Raw genomic sequence first — 27,178 nt, forward strand, 5'->3', positions numbered from 1 at the left:
AATTTTTTCTCTCCAGCCTCTCTCTTGCAACATTAATAGCTATTAGATATATCTAATAGCTCAAATTTAATTATTTAAGAAATTACATTAATTATAAGATTAAATTTGAGCCATTAGATATATTTTATGGTTATTAATGTTGCAGGAAAGAGGCTGGAGAGAAAAAATTGCAGGAGAGAATCTAAATTCATATGATATGCACACTAAAGTGTCATGCACCTAATGTTACATTATAATTTAACTCCTATGCGAATCTAGAACTCTCATAAAAATGTAGCACACTGTGTGAGGTGTGAATACGCCACCTTGATTCCACAAAATAGAGCCTCTCTTCCTCCACTGAGAATACCATATTCATATACCTCCTCCTCAACTTAACACACTCCACCTATATCAAGTTGAGTTTTTTTTTTTTTTTTTTAATTTCTATTGGAGGTAATCTTGTTCGAGATCAACTATAAGCAACAAAACTCTCTCCAATGCTGATGCATGTCTTGGAATCAAATTGGAGACCAATAATTAAGGTAAAACAATTTTATATCAATCCACATAATCATTGAACCTGTCAAGTCGAGTTTACAATAACACCACTTGAAAACTAGAAAAAAATTATGCATAACATAGCATGGGGGTAAGCAACAACATCACTACGGTGCTGAATTTCATAGCCCTGTTGGCCTCAATACCTATATAATAGGCTCTAGTGTGTGGCTAGCCTCTGAACCTGATAATGATTGCATCCACAACTTTCGATGGCACGTCTTCATCCTTGGCATCTTCCTACTCCTCGTTTCTCTTGCTAGCTTTGTCGGTGCCTATTGGAACAAGCAAGGCCTCTTGGCCTTCTACCTTTGTTGCATGGCCATCCTCATTGCTCTTCTCTTTTTCCTCCTCGTTTTTGCTTTCATTGTTACTAGACCTGATGGAACCTACCATGTCCCCGGAAGAGGGTTCAAGGAGTCCACGCTTGATGGATTCTCTTCCTGGCTAAGGAACCATGTCACAACTTCTCAAAGTTGGTACAAGATAAAGACTTGTTTGGCTAATTCTAATGTCTGCATTAAACTCACCTAGGATTATATCTTTGTTGATCAGTTCTTCGACTCTCATATCTATCCTTTACAGGTCTCCCATCTAACTTAAATGCATTTCCATAATTGCTTTTAATTGTTTTTAACCAAGTTTCAATTTTGTGTTATAAATAATTATATCAAAGATTAACATAGATTAGTAACGTGAAACTCCAATTTTAACCAAAAAAACAACACTAAAAACACTTGTAAAATTACATCCAAGTTTTTCCTTGTTTGTGTGATAAACAAGGATACCTACCTAAAATTCCACACCTTTAATATATGTCTTGAAATATATAGGTTAAGAACTTGAGAGTTAAGAAAACCAATTTATTAACCCCAAGCGTGTGGTTCAGCGGTAGGGGTTGATCTACGCTTAAGCAAGGTCAGGGGTTCGAATCCTGTCTTGTGTATGCAGCCGCGTTAATCTTGGGGCCAGCTATCCCACCCTTTGAGGTGCCTCTAACGTAGCGAGGAGATTAGTCACTGCTATCGGCAGTGGATACTCCAGGGACGAACCAAAAAAAACAAAAACAAAACCAATTTATTGACTTTATTATTACTAATTATTATTCAAAATGACTAAACCTTTAATTTAATTGTGCTTGCTCTTCTAAATCCCTCTTTCCTTCCCCAAATCGGTCAAGTGGTGGTTTTTAACAAATAAGATGCAAATTATTAGATTCATAAAATATTTGCTTTACTTTATTCATGTATGCATCTTCGCCATGTTGAAGGATGTACTTTTCAATTGTTGATCTCGAGAATTATTAAAACTTAATTATGTAGTGATTCACATTATATACAGAGGATGAATAAGCTTTGGACTTCATGCTTTTTGATTAACACCAATAGGGGAGTTGAGAGTCACGGAACAAACAAATTATCAATAGAAAATAATTGGGTTTCCCCTTCATATAATACATACAACAAATAAAGGTTGAGAGCAAACCTCACTATTCAACAATTATTCTACACCATATAGTGAGATTACTCACTCCCCCTACCTTGATGATGAATGTTTGATGAAAGAGGTGAGTCTCCAGGGTGTTCTACTACGAGCTCTAGATCTTCTTCTTGTTCTTTTGAGTATATGCATAATATGAAAAATGAGAAACATAAAAATAAAAGGACTATCGTAATCTTCTTTTTAAAAACTTGACCCACTCTTAATAAAAATATTTTAACCATGGTTATCTTTTCCTTTTCCCAAAATAATAAAACATAAATAAATAAATAATATATCAAAAAAACATATTTCTCCCAACCCAAATAATTATAAAAAAAGTACAATAATTAATATGTAATAAATATATAATATATAAAATAAATATATTTCTTCCAACACAATTATAATTAAAATAAAATATATAAGCAATCATAATAAAAAAACAAATTCTTCTCCAAATACTTATTATATCAAAATATCACAAAAATACATATTTCTCTAATAAATATTATACAAAATAATTTTTAAAAATATTTATTATTTAAATAAAAAACACTTGTAATCATTAAAAGTCTATAAAATATTTTATAATGTCCTTTTAATTAATTAAAATAATTATAAGAAAATAACCTCATTAAATATAAAATAAATAATAATTAAATAATTATATTAATAAAAAATTCAAGGTGTTACATTCTTGAGTGTAATTACAAACTTAAACACGAGAGTTGAGAGTTAAATACTATATTGTGAGGGTTCTATCATTTTGGGATCATTCTTTAATTTAACATGTCATCTTACTTGTTTTAAATATGAAAAATGTGTTCATATATTGTTGTTAACCTTGATGCTTTGAATGTTTGCATTCTTTCCTTTTTCTATACATTTGTGATTCATTGAAAAGTGTTGAAAAAAATTTGGTTCATAGATTCATTGTTAGTTTTAGGTTAAAATTTTAGTTTTGACCTAAAGTGCAAAAGATTAAGTATATGTATTTGATAGTATTTTGGGACATATATCAATGCATTAATTTGACCCACTTTTACACTTTGTTATTGCCTAGGCCATAACTAGAACTCCCGACATAAGATTCAAATGTTCTTGGTCTTCCTAGAAAGGTAAGAGAGAATTCTACACTTTCTCTGTTTGGAGCAAAGGCCAATTCGCATGTAAAGTGACACAAAAATACGTTGAATGTTACGGTTATGCACAATATTTTCTTTTTATTTTTAGAATGTAATGTTAAAATTTGTTTAGTGATGTAATTATTTGATTTAAAGGACCAAGCCTTGTAAGTATTCTGATTAGGCTTACTATATTTCTCTATTAATAGGTGTTACGAGATTTGTTATGTACATATACACTCATTTTTTAGATTTTAAAGTTGTTTTCTCTACAAATTTTTATAAATTCTTTCTTTCTTTCTCTCTTTCTCCACCTCAAAATTTTCTCTTTACATTTTTATACACAAAGGAACTATAATGTTTTGATGAAGATGTGTGGCTAATCTATTCATTTGATTCAAGGTTTCATGAATTACGGTAAAATTTGAGTTTCTAATCTATTTTTATAGTGTGGATATATTGAAACCTTGAATTGATACTTCTTTGATTGAATTTCTGGTTTTTAATTCTCTATTTTATTGATTAAATACTCTTTTGATATATTAAATCCCCTTGCTAATTTTTTTGATAAGATACAAATTAAATGTGTTTGTGTTTTCATGAAGAATAACATAAGTATGCTATCACATACTTAGAAGAAAAAATCAAGAATTAGAAGAACATATCAATTACAAGACCTACAAAACCCAAAAAGCAAGTTCATGTAGTATCTTCGTTGAACAAATTAAAACTGAAAGGATTGTCCAAAACCAAATTAAAAGCAAAGTTAAGGGCAACTTTATCATCATTAGATTTTGATGAAGAGCAAGAAGATATAGAATAAGAAGGAACTAGCAGTCTGAATCCTTATCTTCAAAATGGTGACAATTGTTTTGGAACAAAACTCACCCAAAATTTGGATGATCAAATGTGGGCCCTAAGAAATATTCAAATTTGCCTTTATAATTATTATCAAACAAATCAACCTAAAAAAATATGTCATTGTGTATGAAATAAAAGCAATATTACAAAAAGAAAAAGAGAAAATAAAATAGTAAAAAAATAAAACAAAAAAGATAAAAGGAAAAGAAGAAAAGAAGAAAATGAAGTCCTTTTACAAGCATTAAATTAGCATAAAGTAACAAAAGTAACAAAAGCTTTAGCTTAGAAGAAAGAATTCAAAATTGTCGATACAAAAAGACAAAAGTCACTCTGAACAAGAAAATAACCTTGTCTATAGAAAAGATTCTTATCCAAAATTGTCGCCCAACAGAAGCTAATGACAAAGACACCTCAGAAAAAAAGAATCTTATCTCTTCATAGTGTGATTCTTGGTGAAAAATTAGTTAGAATTCTACATTTGAATCTTGTTCTCTTATAATTATAAATAATCTTAAGATGTATGAAGAAGGCATTGATCAATTCACCAAGAATCAAGCCTTTATTCTTTTCCTTTCCCAAAATAGCTTCAACTTAGCAGTTTCTTTGTAATTTCTCTCTAAAGTTTCTACTTGTACTTAAAAATACTTTGTAAGTAAATAAATTATTTTCATTATCTATTGTTTTGTCTTTATTGATGTGATAGAGTTCCTCTAAGCAACCCCCAACCCCCAACCCCCAACAACCCCCAACAACCCCCAACCCCCAAAACCCTAAACCCTAAACCCAACCCCCAACCCCCTAAACCCTAAACCCTAAACCCTAAACCCTAAACCCAACCCCCAACCCCCAACCCCCAACCCTATAAAATTAATATTTATTAGCTATGTATACTATCATTCATCACACTTTGAAAACACAAGTTTCAACAATCATAAATCATAATCACAACATAAGAAATATACAACCATAAGACATGAATGTCAACATCATCATACCTTAAAATCCTCGGTATCATCTCCATATGGGACGTTGATAAGACATTCAAGACCCAAAAGCAAAGTAGATGTATTCTCTTTACTGGATCCCAGAATTCAAATGTGAACCTGCATAAAAAGAATGATATCACCACACCAATAAAGATGTTAACAGACTTGAACACCAATCAAGCAAACTGAAAAACTATGAGCAAGAAACATAGGAAGAGGTGCTAGACAGATGTGAAAAAAAAACTAATTATCATGACAATTCAGCATATAACAATGTGGGTCCATTCTCAAAAATGTCACACGCATGATATTGTACACATACACAATGCATAAAAAATCCAAAAACAAGGTCACCTTATTTCACCTGAACCCATGACATTTCATGAATATATACTTGCAACATACAATCACAGATAGACATAAAGTTGAGGAAACAAACCTGCCTTGCAAAATGAGATGAAGAACAGTGCCAAATTCTGCATGATACCCTAAACAAGGGGGAAAATTTGTCAGAGATGCTTCACAAGTAACTTAGCAGTATGTCTGGATTCAATTTTGCCATAATACAGGGACTTACTTGTTCCTAACTTGAACCATATGAATATGCCTCAAGAATATTGGTAGTGTTCCCAAACTGAAGGGCTACCACCTGTGAACACAAAAAAGACAGATACACGCACATAGAAACACATACAATATACAGCACACAATGTCTCAATGGCAAACAAAGGCACACAGCACAGAGTACAGACACGGACCACACAGAAATGAGCACGTAGAGCACACAAACATAGGCACACGCACAGGGACATAAACTAAGTTGTTGATATAAGAAAAAGTAGGACAGAAAACATAGCAAGAAAACATAACCTGAACTCCAGGGTGCGTCTCATGCAAAAACTAAAGAAACTTATTCACAACAGCTTTTAGAAATGTCCAATGAGCTCTTAAAAACCAAGGATACTGTCCCACAACATACCTGCCAACAGAAACAATGGCATATTATTAAACAGAGGTATAACATCATTTAACATCGAGCAAACCAATACAAAAACATCTCTTACATGATATTACGTGCAATAACAACTTTGTTATCTTTTCCCGTTGTGATTTCACAGAGATATAACACATCTCAAATGACCATGACAAAAAGTATGTATTCCTGCCACATAAACATGATGTGAGTAATAATCGTTTAAAAAAAAATCACAACCAAAAGATAAACAAAGATACATGTCGTGTTCACAATTTTTTTTAATTTTCCAAAAACAAAGGAGTCGGGTTCTTCGGGCCTATATCTTCTCTAGTGTGCCTTTTACTAAAACAAAATACAATTACCTATAAAATTAATATCTAACTGGATTATAGTTCTATTTTTATATGTTTAGCTATGTATACCATCATTCATCACACTTTGAAAACACAAGTTTCAACAATCATAAATCATAATCACAACATAAGAAATAGACAACCATAAGACATGAATGTCATCATCATCATACCTTAAAATCCTCGGTATCATCTTCATATGGGACGTTGATAAGACATTCAAGACCCAAAAGCAAACTAGATTTATTCTCTTTACTGGATCCCAGAATTCAAATGTGAACCTGCATAAAAAGAATGGTATTACAACACCAATAAAGATGTTAACAGACTTGAACACCAATCAAGCAAACTGAAAAACTATGAGCAAGAAACATAGGAAGAGGTGCTAGACAGATGTGGAAAAAAAACTAATTATCATGACAATTTAGCATATAACAATGTGGGTCCATTCTCAAACATGTCACATTCATGATATTGTACACATACACAAAGAATAAAAAATCTCAAAACTAGGTCACCTTATTTCACCTGAACCCATGGCATTTCATGAATATATACTTGCAACATACAATCACAGATAGACATAGAGTTGAGGAAACAAACCTGCCTTGCAAAATGAGATGAAGAACAGTGCCAAATTCTGCATGATACCCTAAATAAGGGGGAAAATTTGTCAGAGATGCTTCACAAGTAACTTAGCAGTATGTCCGGATTCAATTTTGCCATAATACAGGGACTTACTTGTTCCTAACTTGAACCATATGAATATGCCTCAAGAATATTGGTAGTGTTCCCAAACTGAAGGGCTACCACTTGTGAACACAAAAAGGACAGATACACGCACATAGAAACACATACAATATACAGCACACAATGTCTCAATGGCAAACAAAGGCACACAGCACAGAGTACAGACACGGAGCACACAGAAATGAGCACGTGGAGCACACAAACACAGGCACACGCACAGGGACATAAACTAAGTTCTTGATATAAGAAAAAGTAGGACAGAAAACATAGGAATAAAACATAACCTGAACTCCAGGGTGCGTCTCATGCAAAAACTAAAGAAACTTATTCACAACAGCTTTTAGAAATGTCCAATGAGCTCTTAAAAACCAAGGATACTGTCCCACAACACACCTGCCAACAGAAACAATGGCATATTATTAAACAGAGGTATAACATCATTTAACATCGAGCAAACCAATACAAAAACATGTCTTACATGATATTACGTGCAATAACAACTTTGTTATCTTTTCCCGATGTGATTTCACAGAGATATAACACATCTCAAATGACCATGACAAAAAGTATGTATTCCTGCCACATAAACATGATGTCAGTAACAATCGTTTCAAAAAAAAATCACAACCAAAAGATAAACAAAGATACATGTCGTCTTCTCAATTTTTTTTAATTTTCCAAAAACAAAGGAATCGGGTTCTTCGGGCCTATATCTTCTCTAGTGTGCCATTTATTAAAACAAAATACAATTACCTATAAAATTAATATTTAACTGGATTATAGTTCTATTCTTATATGTATTAGCTACGTATACTATCATTCATCACACTTTGAAAACACAAGTTTCAACAATCATAAATCATAATCACAACATAAGAAATAGACAACCATAAGACATGAATGTCAACAACATCATACCTTAAAATCCTCGGTATCATCTTCATATGGGACGTTGATAAGACATTCAAGACCCAAAAGCAAAGTAGATGTATTCTCTTTACTGGATCCCAGAATTCAAATGTGAACCTGCATAAAAAGAATGGTACCACCACACCAATAAAGATGTTAACAGACTTGAACACCAATCAAGCAAACTGAAAAACTATGAGCGAGAAACACAGGAAGAGGTGTTAGACAGATGTGGAAAAAAAACTAATTATCATGACAATTTAGCATATAACAATGTGGGTTCATTCTCAAACATGTCACACGCATGATATTGTACACATACACAAAGCATAAAAAATCCCAAAACTAGGTCACCTTATTTCACCTGAACCCATGACATTTCATGAATATATACTTGCAACATACAATCACAGATAGACATAAAGTTGAGAAAACAAACCTGCCTGGCAAAATGAGATGAAGAACAGTGCCAAATTCTGCATGATACCCTAAACAAGGGGGAAAATTTGTCAGAGATGCTTCACAAGTAACTTAGCAGTATGTCCGGATTTAATACAGGGACTTACTTGTTCCTAACTTGAACCAAATGAATATGCCACAAGAATATTGGTAGTGTTCCCAAACTGAAGGGCTACCACCTGTGAACACAAAAAAGACAGATACACGCACATAGAAACACATACAATATACAACACACAATGTCTCAATGGCAAACAAAGGCACACAGCACAGAGTACAGACACGGAGCACACAGAAATGAGCACGTGGAGAACACAAACACGGGCACACGCACAGGGACATAAACTAAGTTGTTGATATAAGAAAAAGTAGGACAGAAAACATAGGAAGAAAACATAACCTGAACTCCAGGGTGCGTCTCATGCAAAAACTAAAGAAACTTATTCACAACAGCTTTTAGAAATGTCCAATGAGCTCTTAAAAACCAAGGATAGTGTCCCACAACATACCTGCCAACAGAAACAATGGCATATTATTAAACAGAGGTATAACATCATTTAACATCGAGCAAACCAATACAAAAACATCCCTAGCATGATATTACGTGCAATAACAACTTTGTTATCTTTTCCCGTTGTGATTTCACAGAGTTATAACACATCTCAAATGACCATGACAAAAAGTATGTATTCCTGCCACATAAACATGATGTGAGTAATAATCGTTTCAAAAAAAAATCACAACCAAAAGATAAACAAAGATACATGTCGTGTTCTCAATTTTTTTTAATTTTCCAAAAACAAAGGAATCGTGTTCTTCGGGCCTATCTCTTCTCTAGTGTGCCATTTATTAAAACAAAATACAATTACCTATAAAATTAATATTTAACTAGATTATAGTTCTATTCTTATATGTATTAGCTATGTATAAGATCATTCATCACACTTTGAAAACACAAGTTTCAACAATCATAAATCATAATCACAACATAAGAAATAGACAACCATAAGACATGAATGTCAACATCATCATACCTTAAAATCCTCGGTATCATCTTCATATGGGACGTTGATAAGACATTCAAGACCCAAAAGCAAAGTAGATGTATTCTCTTTACTGGATCCCATAATTCAAATGTGAACCTGCATAAAAAGAATGGTATCACCACACCAATAAAGATGTTAACAAACTTGAACACCAATCAAGCAAACTGAAAAACTATGAGCAAGAAACATAGGAAGAGGTGTTAGACAGATGTGGATAAAAAACTAATTATCATGACAATTTAGCATATAACAATGTGGGTCCATTCTCAAACATGTCACACGCATGATATTGTACACATACACAAAGCATAAAAAATCCAAAAACAAGGTCACCTTATTTCACCTGAACCCATGACATTTCATGAATATATACTTGCAACATACAATCACAGATAGACATAAAGTTGAGAAAACAAACCTGCCTTGCAAAATAAGATGAAGAACAGTGCCAAATTCTGCATGATACCCTAAACAAGGGGGAAAATTTGTCAGAGATGCTTCACAAGTAACTTAGCAGTATGTCCGGATTCAATTTTGCCATAATACAGGGACTTACTTGTTCCTAACTTGAACCATATGAATATGCCTCAAGAATATTGGTAGTGTTCCCAAACTGAAGGGCTACCACCTATGAACACAAAAAAGACAGATACACGCACATAGAAACACATACAATATACAGCACACGATGTCTCAATGGCAAACAAAGGCACACAGCACAGAGTACAGACACGGAGCACACAGAAATGAGCACGTAGAGCACACAAACATAGGCACACTCATAGGGACATAAACTAAGTTGTTGATATAAGAAAAAGTAGGACAGAAAACATAGCAAGAAAACATAACCTGAACTCCAAGGTGCGTCTCATGCAAAAACTAAAGAAACTTATTCACAACAGCTTTTAGAAATGTCCAATGAGCTCTTAAAAACCAAGGATATTGTCCCACAACACACCTGCCAACAGAAACAATGGCAGATTATTAAACAGAGGTATAACATCATTTAACATCGAGCAAACCAATACAAAAACATGTCTTACATGATATTACGTGCAATAACAACTTTGTTATCTTTTCCCGTTGTGATTTCACAGAGATATAACACATCTCAAATGACCATGACAAAAAGTATGTATTCCTGCCACATAAACATGATGTAAGTAACAATCGTTTCAAAAAAAAATCACAACCAAAAGATAAACAAAGATACATGTCGTGTTCACAATTTTTTTTAATTTTCCAAAAACAAAGGAGTCGGGTTCTTCGGGCCTATATCTTCTCTAGTGTGCCATTTATTAAAACAAAATACAATTACCTATAAAATTAATATCTAACTGGATTATAGTTCTATTTTTATATGTTTAGCTATGTATACTATCATTCATCACACTTTGAAAACACAAGTTTCAACAATCATAAATCATAATCACAACATAAGAAATAGACAACCATAAGACATGAATGTCATCATCATCATACCTTAAAATCCTCGGTATCATCTTCATATGGGACGTTGATAAGACATTCAAGACCCAAAAGCAAAGTAGATTTATTCTCTTTACTGGATCCCAGAATTCAAATGTGAACCTGCATAAAAAGAATGGTATTACAACACCAATAAAGATGTTAACAGACTTGAACAACAATCAATCAAACTGAAAAACTATGAGCAAGAAACATAGGAAGAGGTGCTAGACAGATGTGGAAAAAAAACTAATTATCATGACAATTTAGCATATAACAATGTGCGTCCATTCTCAAACATGTCACACGCATGATATTGTACACATACACAAAGAATAAAAAATCTCAAAACTAGGTCACCTTATTTCACCTGAACCCATGACATTTCATGAATATATACTTGCAACATACAATCACAGATAGACATAGAGTTGAGGAAACAAACCTGCCTTGCAAAATGAGATGAAGAACAGTGCCAAATTCTGCATGATACCCTAAACAAGGGGGAAAATTTGTCAGAGATGCTTCACAAGTAACTTAGCAGTATGTCCGGATTCAATTTTGCCATAATACAGGGACTTACTTGTTCTTAACTTGAACCATATGAATATGCCTCAAGAATATTGGTAGTGTTCCCAAACTGAAGGGCTACCACCTGTGAACACAAAAAAGACAGATACACGCACATAGAAACACATACAATATACAGCACACAATGTCTCAATGGCAAACAAAGGCACACAGCACAGAGTACAGACACGGAGCACACAGAAATGAGCACGTGGAGCACACAAACACAGGCACACGCACAGGGACATAAACTAAGTTGTTGATATAAGAAAAAGTAGGACAGAAAACATAGGAATAAAACATAACCTGAACTCCAGGGTGCGTCTCATGCAAAAACTAAAGAAACTTATTCACAACAGCATTTAGAAATGTCCAATAAGCTCTTAAAAACCATGGATACTGTCTCACAACATACCTGCCAACAGAAACAATGGCATATTATTAAACAGAGGTATAACATCATTTAACATCGAGCAAACCAATACAAAAACATCCCTTACATGATATTACGTGCAATAACAACTTTGTTATCTTTTCCCGTTGTGATTTCACAGAGATATAACACATCTCAAATGACCATGACAAAAAGTATGTATTCCTGCCACATAAACATGATGTGAGTAATAATCGTTTCAAAAAAAAATCACAACCAAAAGATAAACAAAGATACATGTCGTGTTCTCAATTTTTTTTAATTTTCCAAAAACAAAGGAATCGGGTTCTTCGGGCCTATATCTTCTCTAGTGTGCCATTTATTAAAACAAAATACAATTACCTATAAAATTAATATTTAACTAGATTATAGTTCTATTCTTATATGTATTAGCTATGTATAAGATCATTCATTACACTTTGAAAACACAAGTTTCAGCAATCATAAATTATAATCACAACATAAGAAATAGACAACCATAAGACATGAATGTCAACATCATCATACCTTAAAATCCTCGGTATCATCTTCATATGGGACGTTGATAAGACATTCAAGACCCAAAAGCAAAGTAGATGTATTCTCTTTACTGGATCCCAAAATTCAAATGTGAACCTGCATAAAAAGAATGGTATCACCACACCAATAAAGATGTTAACAGACTTAAACACCAATCAAGCAAACTGAAAAACTATGAGCAAGAAACATAGGAAGAGGTGTTAGACAGATGTGGATAAAAAACTAATTATCATGACAATTTAGCATATAACAATGTGGGTCCATTCTCAAACATGTCACACGCATGATATTGTACACATACACAAAGCATAAAAAATCCCAAAACTAGGTCACCTTATTTCACCTGAACCCATGACATTTCATGAATATATACTTGCAACATACAATCACAGATAGACATAAAGTTAAGAAAACAAACCTGCCTTGCAAAATGAGATGAAGAACAGTGCCAAATTCTGCATGATACCCTAAACAAGGGGGAAAATTTGTCAGAGATGCTTCACAAGTAACTTAGCAGTATGTCCGGATTCAATTTTGCCATAATACAGGGACTTACTTGTTCCTAACTTGAACCATATGAATATGCCTCAAGAATATTGGTAGTGTTCCCAAACTGAAGGGTGAACACAAAAAAGACAGATACACGCACATAGAAACACATACAATATACAGCACACAATGTCTCAATGGCAAACAAAGGCACACAGCACAGAGTACAGACACGGAGCACACAGAAATGAGCACGTGGAGCACACAAACACAGGCACACGCACAGGGACATAAACTAAGTTGTTGATATAAGAAAAAGTAGGACAGAAAACATAGGAATAAAACATAACCTGAACTCCAGGGTGCGTCTCATGCAAAAACTAAAGAAACTTATTCACAACAACTTTTAGAAATGTCCAATGAGCTCTTAAAAACCAAGGATACTGTCCCACAACACACCTGCCAACAGAAACAATGGCATATTATTAAACAGAGGTATAACATCATTTAACATCGAGCAAACCAATACAAAAACATGTCTTACATGATATTACGTGCAATAACAACTTTGTTATCTTTTCCCGTTGTGATTTCACAGAGATATAACACATCTCAAATGACCATGACAAAAAGTATGTATTCCTGCCACATAAACATGATGTCAGTAACAATCGTTTCAAAAAAAAATCACAACCAAAAGATAAACAAAGATACATGTCGTCTTCTCAATTTTTTTTAATTTTCCAAAAACAAAGGAGTCGGGTTCTTCGGGCCTATATCTTCTCTAGTGTGCCATTTATTAAAACAAAATACAATTACCTATAAAATTAATATTTAACTGGATTATAGTTCTATTCTTATATGTATTAGCTACGTATACTATCATTCATCACACTTTGAAAACACAAGGTTCAACAATCATAAATCATAATCACAACATAAGAAATAGACAACCATAAGACATGAATGTCAACAACATCATACCTTAAAATCCTCGGTATCATCTTCATATGGGACGTTGATAAGACATTCAAGACCCAAAAGCAAAGTAGATGTATTCTCTTTACTGGATCCCAGAATTCAAATGTGAAACTGCATAAAAAAAATGGTACCACCACACCAATAAAGATGTTAACAGACTTGAACACCAATCAAGCAAACTGAAAAACTATGAGCGAGAAACATAGGAAGAGGTGTTAGACAGATGTCGAAAAAAAACTAATTATCATGACAATTTAGCATATAACAATGTGGGTCCATTCTCAAACATGTCACACGCATGATATTGTACACATACACAAAGCATAAAAAATCCCAAAACTAGGTCACCTTATTTCACCTGAACCCATGACATTTCATGAATATATACTTGCAACATACAATCACAGATAGACATAAAGTTGAGAAAACAAACCTGCCTGGCAAAATGAGATGAAGAACAGTGCCAAATTCTGCATGATACCCTAAACAAGGGGGAAAATTTGTCAGAAATGCTTCACAAGTAACTTAGCAGTATGTCCGGATTTAATACAGGGACTTACTTGTTCCTAACTTGAACCAAATGAATATGCCTCAAGAATATTGGTAGTGTTCCCAAACTGAAGGGCTACCACCTGTGAACACAAAAAAGACAGATACACGCACATAGAAACACATACAATATACAACACACAATGTCTCAATGGCAAACAAAGGCACACAGCACAGAGTACAGACACGGAGCACACATAAATGAGCACGTAGAGCACACAAACACGGGCACACGCACAGGAACATAAACTAAGTTGTTGATATAAGAAAATGTAGGACAGAAAACATAGGAAGAAAACATAACCTGAACTCCAGGGTGCGTCTCATGCAAAAACTAAAGAAACTTATTCACAACAGCTTTTAGAAATGTCCAATGAGCTCTTAAAAACCATGGATACTGTCCCACAACATACCTGCCAACAGAAACTATGGCATATTATTAAACAGAGGTATAACATCATTTAACATCGAGCAAACCAATACAAAAACATCCCTTACATGATATTACGTGCAATAACAACTGTTATCTTTTCCCGTTGTGATTTCACAGAGATATAACACATCTCAAATGACCATGACAAAAAGTATGTATTCCTGCCACATAAACATGATGTGAGTAATAATCGTTTCAAAAAAAAATCACAACCAAAAGATAAACAAAGATACATGTCGTGTTCTCAATTTTTTTTAATTTTCCAAAAACAAAGGAGTCGGGTTCTTCGGGCCTATATCTTCTCTAGTGTGCCGTTTATTAAAACAAAATACAATTACCTATAAAATTAATATTTAACTGGATTATAGTTCTATTTTTATATGTATTAGCTATGTATAATATCATTCATCACACTTTGAAAACACAAGTTTCAACAATCATAAATCATAATCACAATATAAGAAATAGACAACCATAAGACATGAATGTCAGCATCATCATACCTTAAAATCCTCGATATCATCTACATATGCGACGTTGATAAGACAATCAAGGCCCAAAAGCAAAGCAGATGTATTCTCTTTACTGGATTTCAGAATTCAAAAGTTAACCTGCATAAAAAGAATGGTATCACCACAACAATAAAGATGTTAACGGGCATGAACACTAATCAAGCAAACTGAAAAACTATGAGCAAGAAATAGAGGAAGAGCTGCTAGACAGATGTGGAAAAAAAACTAATTATCATGACAATTTAGCATATAACAATGTGGGTCCATTCTCAAACATGCCACACGCATGATATTGTACACAAACACAAAGCATAAAAAATCCAAAAACAAGGTCACCTTATTTCACCTGAACCCATGACATTTCACGAATATATACTTGCAACATACAATCATAGATAGACATAAAGTTGAGAAAACAAACTTGCCTTGCAAAATGAGATGAAGAACAGTGCCAAATTCTGCATCATACCCTAAACAAGGGGGAAAATTTGTCAGAGATGCTTCACAAGTAACTTAGCAGTATGTTCGGATTCAATTTTGCCATAATACAGGGACTTACTTGTTCCTAACTTGAACCATCTGAATATGCCTCAAGAATATTGGTAGTGTTCCCAAACTGAAGGGCTACCACCTGTGCTCACAAAAAAGACAGATACACGCACATAGAAACACATACAATATACAGCACACAATGTCTCAAGGGCAAACAAAGGCACACAGCACAGAGTACAGACACGGAGCACACAGAAATGAGCACGTAGAGCTCACAAACATAGGCACATGCACAGGGACATAAACTAAGTTGTTGATATAAGAAAAAGTAGGACAGAAAACATAGGAAGAAAACATAACCTGAACTCCAGGGTGCGTCTCATGCAAAAACTAAAGAAACTTATTCACAACAGCTTTTAGAAATGTCCAACGAGCTCTTAAAAACCAAGGATACTGTCCCACAACATACCTGCCAACGGAAACAATGGCATATTATTAAACAGAGGTATAACATCATTTAACATCGAGCAAACCAATACAAAAACATCTATTACATGATATTACGTGCAATAACAACTTTGTTATCTTTTCCCGTTGTGCTTTCACAGAGATATAACACATCTCAAATGACCATGACAAAAAGTATGTATTCCTGCCACATAAACATGATGTGAGTAATAATCATTTCAAAAAAAAAAAATCACAACCAAAAGATAAACAAAGATACATGTCGTGTTCACAATTTTTTTTAATTTTCCAAAAATAAAGGAGTCGGGTTCTTCGGGCCTATATCTTCTCTAGTGTGCCTTTTATTAAAACAAAATACAATTACCTATAAAATTAATATCTAACTGGATTATAGTTCTATTTTTATATGTATTAGCTATGTATACTATCATTCATCACACTTTGAAAACACAAGTTTCAACAATCATAAATCATAATCACAATATAAGAAATAGACAACCATAAGACATGAATGTCAGCATCATCATACCTTAAAATCCTCGATATCATCTACATATGCGACGTTGATAAGACAATCAAGGCCCAAAAGCAAAGCAGATGTATTCTCTTTACTGGATTTCAGAATTCAAAAGTTAACCTGCATAAAAAGAATGGTATCACCACAACAATAAAGATGTTAACGGGCATGAACACTAATCAAGTAAACTGAAAAACTATGAGCAAGAAATAGAGGAAGAGCTGCTAGACAGATGTGGAAAAAAAACTAATTATCATGACAATTTAGCATATAACAATGTGGGTCCATTCTCAAACATGCCACACGCATGATATTGTACACAAACACAAAGCATAAAAAATCCAAAAACAAGGTCACCTTATTTCACCTGAACCCATGACATTTCACGAATATATACTTGCAACATACAATCATAGATAGACATAAAGTTGAGAAAACAAACTTGCCTTGCAAAATGAGATGAAGAACAGTGCCAAATTCTGCATGATACCCTAAACAAGGGGGAAAATTTGTCAGAGATGCTTCACAAGTAACTTAGCAGTATGTTCGGATTCAATTTTGCCATAATACAGGGACTTACTTGTTCCTAACTTGAACCATCTGAATATGCCTCAAGAATATTGGTAGTGTTCCCAAACTGAAGGGCTACCACCTGTGCTCACAAAAAAGACAGATACACGCACATAGAAACACATACAATATACAGCACACAATGTCTCAAGGGCAAACAAAGGCACACAGCACAGAGTACAGACACGGAGCACACAGAAATGAGCACGTAGAGCTCACAAACATAGGCACATGCACAGGGACATAAACTAAGTTGTTGATATAAGAAAAAGTAGGACAGAAAACATAGGAAGAAAACATAACCTGAACTCCAGGGTGCGTCTCATGCAAAAACTAAAGAAACTTATTCACAACAGCTTTTAGAAATGTCCAACGAGCTCTTAAAAACCAAGGATACTGTCCCACAACATACCTGCCAACGGAAACAATGGCATATTATTAAACAGAGGTATAACATCATTTAACATCGAGCAAACCAATACAAAAACATCTATTACATGATATTACGTGCAATAACAACTTTGTTATCTTTTCCCGTTGTGCTTTCACAGAGATATAACACATCTCAAATGACCATGACAAAAAGTATGTATTCCTGCCACATAAACATGATGTGAGTAATAATCATTTCAAAAAAAAAAAATCACAACCAAAAGATAAACAAAGATACATGTCGTGTTCACAATTTTTTTTAATTTTCCAAAAATAAAGGAGTCGGGTTCTTCGGGCCTATATCTTCTCTAGTGTGCCTTTTATTAAAACAAAATACAATTACCTATAAAATTAATATCTAACTGGATTATAGTTCTATTTTTATATGTATTAGCTATGTATACTATCATTCATCACACTTTGAAAACACAAGTTTCAACAATCATAAATCATAATCACAACATAAGAAATAGACAACCATAAGACATGAATGTCAGCATCATCATACCTTAAAATCCTCGATATCATCTACATATGGGACGTTGATAAGACAATCAAGGCCCAAAAGCAAAGCAGATGTATTCTCTTTACTGCATTTCAGAATTCAAAAGTTAACCTGCATAAAAAGAATGGTATCACCACACCAATAAAGATGTTAACGGGCATGAACACTAATCAAGCAAACTGAAAAACTATGAGCAAGAAACAGAGGAAGAGCTGCTAGACAGATGTGGAAAAAAAACTAATTATCATGACAATTTAGCATATAACAATGTGGGTCCATTCTCAAACATGCCACACGTATGATATTGTACACATACACAAAGCATAAAAAATCCAAAAACAAGGTCACCTTATTTCACCTGAACCCATGACATTTCATGAATATATACTTGCAACATACAATCATAGATAGACATAAAGTTGAGAAAACAAACCTGCCTTGCAAAATGAGATGAAGAACAGTGCCAAATTCTGCATGATACCCTAAACAAGGGGGAAAATTTGTCAGAGATGCTTCACAAGTAACTTAGCAGTATGTTCGGATTCAATTTTGTCATAATACAGTGACTTACTTGTTCCTAACTTGAACTATATGAATATGCCTCAAGAATATTGGTAGTGTTCCCAAACTGAAGGGCTACCACCTGTGAACACAAAAAAGACAGATACACGCACATAGAAACACATACAATATACAGCACACAATGTCTCAATGGCAAACAAAGGCACACAGCACAGAGTACAGACACGAAGCACACAGAAATGAGCACGTGGAGCACACAAACACAGGCACACACACAGGGACATAAACTAAGTTGTTGATATAAGAAAAAGTAGGACAGAAAACATAGCAAGAAAACATAACCTGAACTCCAGGGTGCGTCTCATGCAAAAACTTAAGAAACTTATTCACAACAGCTTTTAGAAATGTCCAATGAGCTCTTAAAAACCAAGGATACTGTCCCACAACATACCTGCCAACAGAAACAACGGCATATTATTAAACAGAGGTATAACATCATTTAACATCGAGCAAACCAATACAAAAACATCCCTTACATGATATTACGTGCAATAACAGCATTGTTATCTTTTCCCGTTGTGATTTCACAGAGATATAACACATCTCAAATGACCATGACAAAAAGTATGTATTCCTGTCACATAAACATGATGTGAGTAATAATCGTTTCAAAAAAAATCACAACCAAAAGATAAACAAAGATACATGTCGTGTTCTCAATTTTTTTTTAATTTTCCAAAAACAAAGGAGTCGGGTTCTTCGAGCCTATATCTTCTCTAGTGTGCCGTTTATTAAAACAAAATACAATTACCTATAAAATTAATATTTAACTGGATTATAGTTCTATTCTTATATGTATTAGCTATGTATAATATCATTCATCACACTTTGAAAACACAAGTTTCACCAATCATAAATCATAATCACAACATAAGAAATAGACAACCATAAGACATGAATGTCAACATCATCATACCTTAAAATCCTCGGTATCATCTACATATGGGACGTTGATAAGACATTCAAGACCCAAAAGCAAAGTAGATGTATTCTCTTTACTGGATCCCATAATTCAAATGTGAACCTGCATAAAAAGAATGGTATCACCACACCAATAAAGATGTTAACAGACTTGAACACCAATCAAGCAAACTGAAAAACTATGAGCGAGAAACATAGGAAGAGGTGCTAGACAGATCTGGAAAAAAAACTAATTATCATGACAATTTAGCATATAACAATGTGGGTCCATTCTCAAACATGTCACATGCATGATATTGTACACATACACAAAGCATAAAAAATCCCAAAACTAGGTCACCTTATTTCACCTGAACCCATGACATTTCATGAATATATACTTGCAACATACAATCACAGATAGACATAAAGTTGAGAAAACAAACCTGCCTTGCAAAATAAGATGAAGAACAGTGCCAAATTCTGCATGATACCCTAAACAAGGGGGAAAATTTGTCAGAGATGCTTCACAAGTAACTTAGCAGTATGTCTGGATTCAATTTTGCCATAATACAAGGACTTACTTGTTCCTAACTTGAACCATATGAATATGCCTCAAGAATATTGGTAGTGTTCCCAAACTGAAGGGCTACCACCTGTGAACACAAAAAAGACAGATTCACGCACATAAAACACATACAATATACAGCACACAATGTCTCAATGGCAAACAAAGGCACACAGCACAGAGTACAGACACGGAGCACACAGAAATGAGCACAGGCACACGCACAAGGACATAAACTAAGTTGTTGATATAAGAAAAAGTAGGACAGAAAACATAGGAATAAAACATAACCTGAACTCCAGGGTGCGTCTCATGCAAAAACTAAAGAAACTTATTCACAACAGCTTTTAGAAATGTCCAATAAGCTCTTAAAAACCAAGGATACTGTCCCACAACATACCTGCCAACAGAAACAATGGCATATTATTAAACAGAGGTATAACATCATTTAACATCGAGCAAACCAATACAAAAACATCCCTTACATGATATTACGTGCAATAACAACTTTGTTATCTTTTCCCGTTGTGATTTCACAGAGATATAACACATCTCAAATGACCATGAGAAAAAGTATGTATTCCTGCCACATAAACATGATGTGAGTAATAATCGTTTCAAAAAAAAATCACAACCAAAAGATAAACAAAGATACATGTCGTGTTCTCAATTTTTTTTAATTTTCCAAAAACAAAGGAATCGGGTTCTTCGGGCCTATATCTTCTCTAGTGTGCCATTTATTAAAACAAAATACAATTACCTATAAAATTAATATTTAACTAGATTGTAGTTCTATTCTTATATGTATTAGCTATGTATAAGATCATTCATTACACTTTGAAAACACAAGTTTCAACAATCATAAATCATAATCACAACATAAGAAATAGACAACCATAAGACATGAATGTCAACATCATCATACCTTAAAATCCTCGGTATCATCTTCATATGGGACGTTGATAAGACATTCAAGACCCAAAAGCAAAGTAGATGTATTCTCTTTACTGGATCCCAGAATTCAAATGTGAACCTGCATAAAAAGAATGGTATCACCACACCAATAAAGATGTTAACAGACTTGAACACCAATCAAGCAAACTGAAAAACTATGAGCAAGAAACATAGGAAGAGGTGTTAGACAGATGTGGATAAAAAACTAATTATCATGACAATTTAGCATATAACAATGTGGGTCCATTCTCAAACATGTCACACGCATGATATTGTACACATACACAAAACATAAAAAATCCCAAAACTAGGTCACCTTATTTCACCTGAACCCATGACATTTCATGAATATATACTTGCAACATACAATCACAGATAGACATAAAGTTGAGAAAACAAACCTGCCTTGCAAAATGAGATGAAGAACAGTGCCAAATTCTGCATGATACCCTAAACAAGGGGGAAAATTTGTCAGAGATGCTTCACAAGTAAATTAGCAGTATGTCCGGATTCAATTTTGCCATAATACAGGGACTTACTTGTTCCTAACTTGAACCATATGAATATGCCTCAAGAATATTGGTAGTGTTCCCAAACTGAAGGGCTACCACCTGTGAACACAAAAAAGACAGATACACGCACATAGAAACACATACAATATACAGCACACGATGTCTCAATGGCAAACAAAGGCACACAGCACAGAGTACAGACACGGAGCACACAAAAATGAGCACGTAGAGCACACAAACATAGGCACACGCACAGGGACATAAACTAAGTTGTTGATATAAGAAAAAGTAGGACAGAAAACATAGCAAGAAAACATAACCTGAACTCCAAGGTGCGTCTCATGCAAAAACTAAAGAAACTTATTCACAACAGCTTTTAGAAATGTCCAATGAGCTCTTAAAAACCAAGATACTGTCCCACAACATACCTGCCAACAGAAACAATGGCATATTATTAAACAGAGGTATAACATCATTTAACATCGAGCAAACCAATACAAAAACATCTCTTACATGATATTACGTGCAATAACAACTTTGTTATTTTTTCCCGTTGTGCTTTCACAGAGATATAACACATCTCAAATGACCATGACAAAAAGTATGTATTCCTGCCACATAAACATGATGTGAGTAATAATCGTTTCAAAAAAAAAATCACAACCAAAAGATAAACAAAGATACATGTCGTGTTCACAATATTTTTTAATTTTCCAAAAACAAAGGAGTCGGGTTCTTCGGGCCTATATCTTCTCTAGTGTGCCTTTTATTAAAACAAAATACAATTACCTATAAAATTAATATTTAACTGGATTATAATTCTATTTTTATATGTATTAGCTATGTATAATATCATTCATCACACTTTGAAAACACAAGCTTCAACAATCATAAATCATAATCACAACATAAGAAATAGACAACCATAAGACATGAATGTCAGCATCATCATACCTTAAAATCCTCGATATCATCTACATATGGGACGTTGACAAGACAATCAAGGCCCAAAAGCAAAGCAGATGTATTCTCTTTACTAGATTTCAGAATTCAAAAGTTAACCTGCATAAAAAGAATGGTATCACCACACCAATAAAGATGTTAACGGGCATGAACACTAATCAAGCAAACTGAAAAACTATGAGCAAGAAATAGGGGCAGAGGTGCTAGACAGATGTGGAAAAAAAACTAATTATCATGACAATTTAGCATATAACAATGTGGGTCCATTCTCAAACATGCCACACGCATGATATTGTACACATACACAAAGCATAAAAAATCCAAAAACAAGGTCACCTTATTTCACCTGAACCCATGACATTTCATGAATATATACTTGCAACATACAATCATAGATAGACATAAAGTTGAGAAAACAAACCTGCCTTGCAAAATGAGATGAAGAACAGTGCCAAATTCTGCATGATACCCTAAACAAGGGGGAAAATTTGTCAGAGATGCTTCACAAGTAACTTAGCAGTATGTCCGGATTCAATTTTGCCATAATACAGGGACTTACTTGTTCCTAACTTGAACCATATGAATATGCCTCAAGAATATTGGTAGTGTTCCCAAACTGAAGGGTGAACACAAAAAAGACAGATACACGCACATAGAAACACATACAATATACAGCACACAATGTCTCAATGGCAAACAAAGGCACACAGCACAGAGTACAGACACGGAGCACACAGAAATGAGCACGTGGAGCACACAAACACAGGCACACGCACAGGGACATAAACTAAGTTGTTGATATAAGAAAAAGTAGGACAGAAAACATAGGAATAAAACATAACCTGAACTCCAGGGTGCGTCTCATGCAAAAACTAAAGAAACTTATTCACAACAGCATTTAGAAATGTCCAATAAGCTCTTAAAAACCATGGATACTGTCTCACAACATACCTGCCAACAGAAACAATGGCATATTATTAAACAGAGGTATAACATCATTTAACATCGAGCAAACCAATACAAAAACATCCCTTACATGATATTACGTGCAATAACAACTTTGTTATCTTTTCCCGTTGTGATTTCACAGAGATATAACACATCTCAAATGACCATGACAAAAAGTATGTATTCCTGCCACATAAACATGATGTGAGTAATAATCGTTTCAAAAAAAAATCACAACCAAAAGATAAACAAAGATACATGTCGTGTTCTCAATTTTTTTTAATTTTCCAAAAACAAAGGAATCGGGTTCTTCGGGCCTATATCTTCTCTAGTGTGCCATTTATTAAAACAAAATACAATTACCTATAAAATTAATATTTAACTAGATTATAGTTCTATTCTTATATGTATTAGCTATGTATAAGATCATTCATTACACTTTGAAAACACAAGTTTCAGCAATCATAAATTATAATCACAACATAAGAAATAGACAACCATAAGACATGAATGTCAACATCATCATACCTTAAAATCCTCGGTATCATCTTCATATGGGACGTTGATAAGACATTCAAGACCCAAAAGCAAAGTAGATGTATTCTCTTTACTGGATCCCAAAATTCAAATGTGAACCTGCATAAAAAGAATGGTATCACCACACCAATAAAGATGTTAACAGACTTAAACACCAATCAAGCAAACTGAAAAACTATGAGCAAGAAACATAGGAAGAGGTGTTAGACAGATGTGGATAAAAAACTAATTATCATGACAATTTAGCATATAACAATGTGGGTCCATTCTCAAACATGTCACACGCATGATATTGTACACATACACAAAGCATAAAAAATCCCAAAACTAGGTCACCTTATTTCACCTGAACCCATGACATTTCATGAATATATACTTGCAACATACAATCACAGATAGACATAAAGTTAAGAAAACAAACCTGCCTTGCAAAATGAGATGAAGAACAGTGCCAAATTCTGCATGATACCCTAAACAAGGGGGAAAATTTGTCAGAGATGCTTCACAAGTAACTTAGCAGTATGTCCGGATTCAATTTTGCCATAATACAGGGACTTACTTGTTCCTAACTTGAACCATATGAATATGCCTCAAGAATATTGGTAGTGTTCCCAAACTGAAGGGCTACCACCTGTGAACACAAAAAAGACAGATACACGCACATAGAAACACATACAATATACAGCACACAATGTCTCAAGGGCAAACAAAGGCACACAGCACAGAGTATAGACACGGAGCACACAGAAATGAGCACGTAGAGCACACAAACATAGGCACATGCACAGGGACATAAACTAAGTTGTTGATATAAGAAAAAGTAGGACAGAAAACATAGGAAGAAAACATAACCTGAACTCCAAGGTGCGTCTCATGCAAAAACTAAAGAAACTTATTCACAACAGCTTTTAGAAATGTCCAATGAGCTCTTAAAAACCAAGGATACTGTCCAATAACATACCTGCCAACAGAAACAATGGCATATTATTAAACAGAGGTATAACATCATTTAACATCGAGCAAACCAATACAAAAACATCTCTTACATGATATTACATGGAATAACAACTTTGTTATCTTTTCCCGTTGTGATTTCACAGAGATATAACACATCTCAAATGACCATGACAAAAAGTATGTATTCCTGCCACATAAACATGATGTGAGTAATAATCGTTTCAAAAAAAATCACAACCAAAAGATAAACAAAGATACATGTCGTGTTCACAATTTTTTTTAATTTTCCAAAAACAAAGGAGTCGGGTTCTTCGGGCCTATATCTTCTCTAGTGTGCCTTTTATTAAAACAAAATACAATTACCTATAAAATTAATATCTAACTGGATTATAGTTCTATTTTTATATGTATTAGATATGTATACTATCATTCATCACACTTTGAAAACACAAGTTTCAACAATCATAAATCATAATCACAACATAAGAAATAGACAATCATAAGACATGAATGTCAGCATCATCATACCTTAAAATCCTCGATATCATCTACATATGGGACGTTGATAAGACAATCAAGGCCCAAAAGCAAAGCAGATGTATTCTCTTTACTGGATTTCAGAATTCAAAAGTTAACCTGCATAAAAAGAATGGTATCACCACACCAATAAAGATGTTAACGGGTATGAACACTAATCAAGCAAACTGAAAAACTATGAGCAAGAAACAGAGGAAGAGGTACTAGACAGATGTGGAAAAAAAACTAATTATCATGACAATTTAGCATATAACAATGTGGGTCCATTCTCAAACATGCCACACGCATGATATTGTACACATACACAAAGCATAAAAAATCCAAAAACAAGGTCACCTTATTTCACCTGAACCCATGACATTTCATGAATATATACTTGCAACATAGAATCATAGATAGACATAAAGTTGAGGAAACAAACCTGCCTTGCAAAATGAGATGAAGAACAGTGCCAAATTCTGCATGATACCCTAAACAAGGGGGAAAATTTGTCAGAGATGCTTCACAAGTAACTTAGCAGTATGTCCGGATTCAATTTTGCCATAATACAGGGACTTACTTGTTCCTAACTTGAACCATATGAATATGCCTCAAGAATATTGGTAGTGTTCCCAAACTGAAGGGCTACCACCTGTGAACACAAAAAAGACAGATACACGCACATAGAAACACATACAATATACAACACACAATGTCTCAATGGCAAACAAAGGCACACAGCACAGAGTACAGACACGGAGCACACAGAAATGAGCACGTAGAGCACACAAACATAGGCACACTCACAGGGACATAAACTAAGTTGTTGATATAAGAAAAAGTAGGACAGAAAACATAGCAAGAAAACATAACCTGAACTCCAGGGTGCGTCTCATGCAAAAACTAAAGAAACTTATTCACAACAGCTTTTAGAAATGTCCAATGAGCTCTTAAAAACCAAGGATACTGTCCCACAACATACCTGCCAACAGAAGCAACGACATATTATTAAACAGACGTATAACATCATTTAACATCGAGCAAATCAATACAAAAACATCCCTTACAAGATTACGTGCAATAACAACTTTGTTATCTTTTCCCGTTGTGATTTCACAGAGATATAACACATCTCAAATGACCATGACAAAAAATATGTATTCCTGCCACATAAACATGATGTGAGTAATAATCGTTTCAAAAAAAATCACAACCAAAAGATAAACAAAGATACATGTCGTGTTCTCAATTTTTTTTTAATTTTCCAAAAACAAAGGAGTCGGGTTCTTCGGGCCTATATCTTCTCTAGTGTGCCATT

General features: G+C 34.0%; 1 protein-coding gene and 1 pseudogene across 3 annotated transcripts; one reads left to right on the top strand and one right to left on the bottom strand.

The window, feature by feature from the left end:
* Positions 1 to 519: 519 nt before the first annotated feature.
* On the bottom strand, positions 520 to 26,297 carry LOC145949676 (uncharacterized). 3 transcript variants are annotated; one of them, XM_083060423.1, is made up of 57 exons: positions 25,873 to 26,022; positions 25,434 to 25,531; positions 24,947 to 25,348; positions 24,809 to 24,857; positions 24,379 to 24,486; positions 23,939 to 24,036; positions 23,462 to 23,853; positions 23,324 to 23,372; positions 22,894 to 23,001; positions 22,453 to 22,550; positions 21,967 to 22,367; positions 21,829 to 21,877; positions 21,399 to 21,506; positions 20,959 to 21,056; positions 20,765 to 20,873; positions 20,490 to 20,561; positions 20,352 to 20,400; positions 19,922 to 20,029; positions 19,482 to 19,579; positions 18,995 to 19,396; positions 18,857 to 18,905; positions 18,427 to 18,534; positions 17,984 to 18,081; positions 17,497 to 17,898; positions 17,363 to 17,407; positions 16,929 to 17,036; positions 16,486 to 16,583; positions 15,999 to 16,400; positions 15,865 to 15,909; positions 15,431 to 15,538; positions 14,993 to 15,088; positions 14,506 to 14,907; positions 14,379 to 14,427; positions 13,949 to 14,056; positions 13,509 to 13,606; positions 13,032 to 13,423; positions 12,894 to 12,942; positions 12,464 to 12,571; positions 12,024 to 12,121; positions 11,537 to 11,938; positions 11,399 to 11,447; positions 10,969 to 11,076; positions 10,530 to 10,627; positions 10,043 to 10,444; positions 9,905 to 9,953; positions 9,475 to 9,582; positions 8,548 to 8,949; positions 8,421 to 8,469; positions 7,991 to 8,098; positions 7,551 to 7,648; positions 6,926 to 7,465; positions 6,496 to 6,603; positions 6,058 to 6,155; positions 5,571 to 5,972; positions 5,433 to 5,481; positions 5,003 to 5,110; positions 520 to 2,155 (listed from the first exon to the last, which is right to left on the bottom strand). In XM_083060423.1, the coding sequence occupies exons 47-51, from the start codon at positions 8,780 to 8,782 to the stop codon at positions 7,434 to 7,436; spliced, it is 522 nt and encodes a 173-aa protein (XP_082916549.1). In that variant the 5' UTR covers positions 8,783 to 8,949; positions 9,475 to 9,582; positions 9,905 to 9,953; positions 10,043 to 10,444; positions 10,530 to 10,627; positions 10,969 to 11,076; positions 11,399 to 11,447; positions 11,537 to 11,938; positions 12,024 to 12,121; positions 12,464 to 12,571; positions 12,894 to 12,942; positions 13,032 to 13,423; positions 13,509 to 13,606; positions 13,949 to 14,056; positions 14,379 to 14,427; positions 14,506 to 14,907; positions 14,993 to 15,088; positions 15,431 to 15,538; positions 15,865 to 15,909; positions 15,999 to 16,400; positions 16,486 to 16,583; positions 16,929 to 17,036; positions 17,363 to 17,407; positions 17,497 to 17,898; positions 17,984 to 18,081; positions 18,427 to 18,534; positions 18,857 to 18,905; positions 18,995 to 19,396; positions 19,482 to 19,579; positions 19,922 to 20,029; positions 20,352 to 20,400; positions 20,490 to 20,561; positions 20,765 to 20,873; positions 20,959 to 21,056; positions 21,399 to 21,506; positions 21,829 to 21,877; positions 21,967 to 22,367; positions 22,453 to 22,550; positions 22,894 to 23,001; positions 23,324 to 23,372; positions 23,462 to 23,853; positions 23,939 to 24,036; positions 24,379 to 24,486; positions 24,809 to 24,857; positions 24,947 to 25,348; positions 25,434 to 25,531; positions 25,873 to 26,022; the 3' UTR covers positions 520 to 2,155; positions 5,003 to 5,110; positions 5,433 to 5,481; positions 5,571 to 5,972; positions 6,058 to 6,155; positions 6,496 to 6,603; positions 6,926 to 7,433. The 3 variants fall into 3 exon arrangements, with proteins under 3 accessions (XP_082916549.1, XP_082916550.1, XP_082916551.1); XM_083060424.1 differs by lacking the exons at positions 520 to 2,155; positions 5,003 to 5,110; positions 5,433 to 5,481; ... (20 more) ...; positions 23,324 to 23,372; positions 23,462 to 23,853 and having other exon boundaries at positions 12,949 to 13,423; positions 24,813 to 24,857; positions 25,873 to 26,297; XM_083060425.1 differs by lacking the exons at positions 520 to 2,155; positions 5,003 to 5,110; positions 5,433 to 5,481; ... (45 more) ...; positions 22,894 to 23,001; positions 23,324 to 23,372 and having other exon boundaries at positions 23,384 to 23,853; positions 24,813 to 24,857; positions 25,873 to 26,289.
* Positions 626 to 1,143, top strand: LOC109805339 (tetraspanin-2 pseudogene; annotated as a pseudogene).
* Positions 26,298 to 27,178: the final 881 nt, after the last annotated feature.

Source organism: Cajanus cajan, chromosome 7 (genome assembly GCF_000230855.2).
Source record: "Cajanus cajan strain Asha chromosome 7, NIPB_CcT2T_4, whole genome shotgun sequence".
In the NCBI taxonomy this organism is placed as follows: Eukaryota; Viridiplantae; Streptophyta; class Magnoliopsida; order Fabales; family Fabaceae; genus Cajanus; species Cajanus cajan.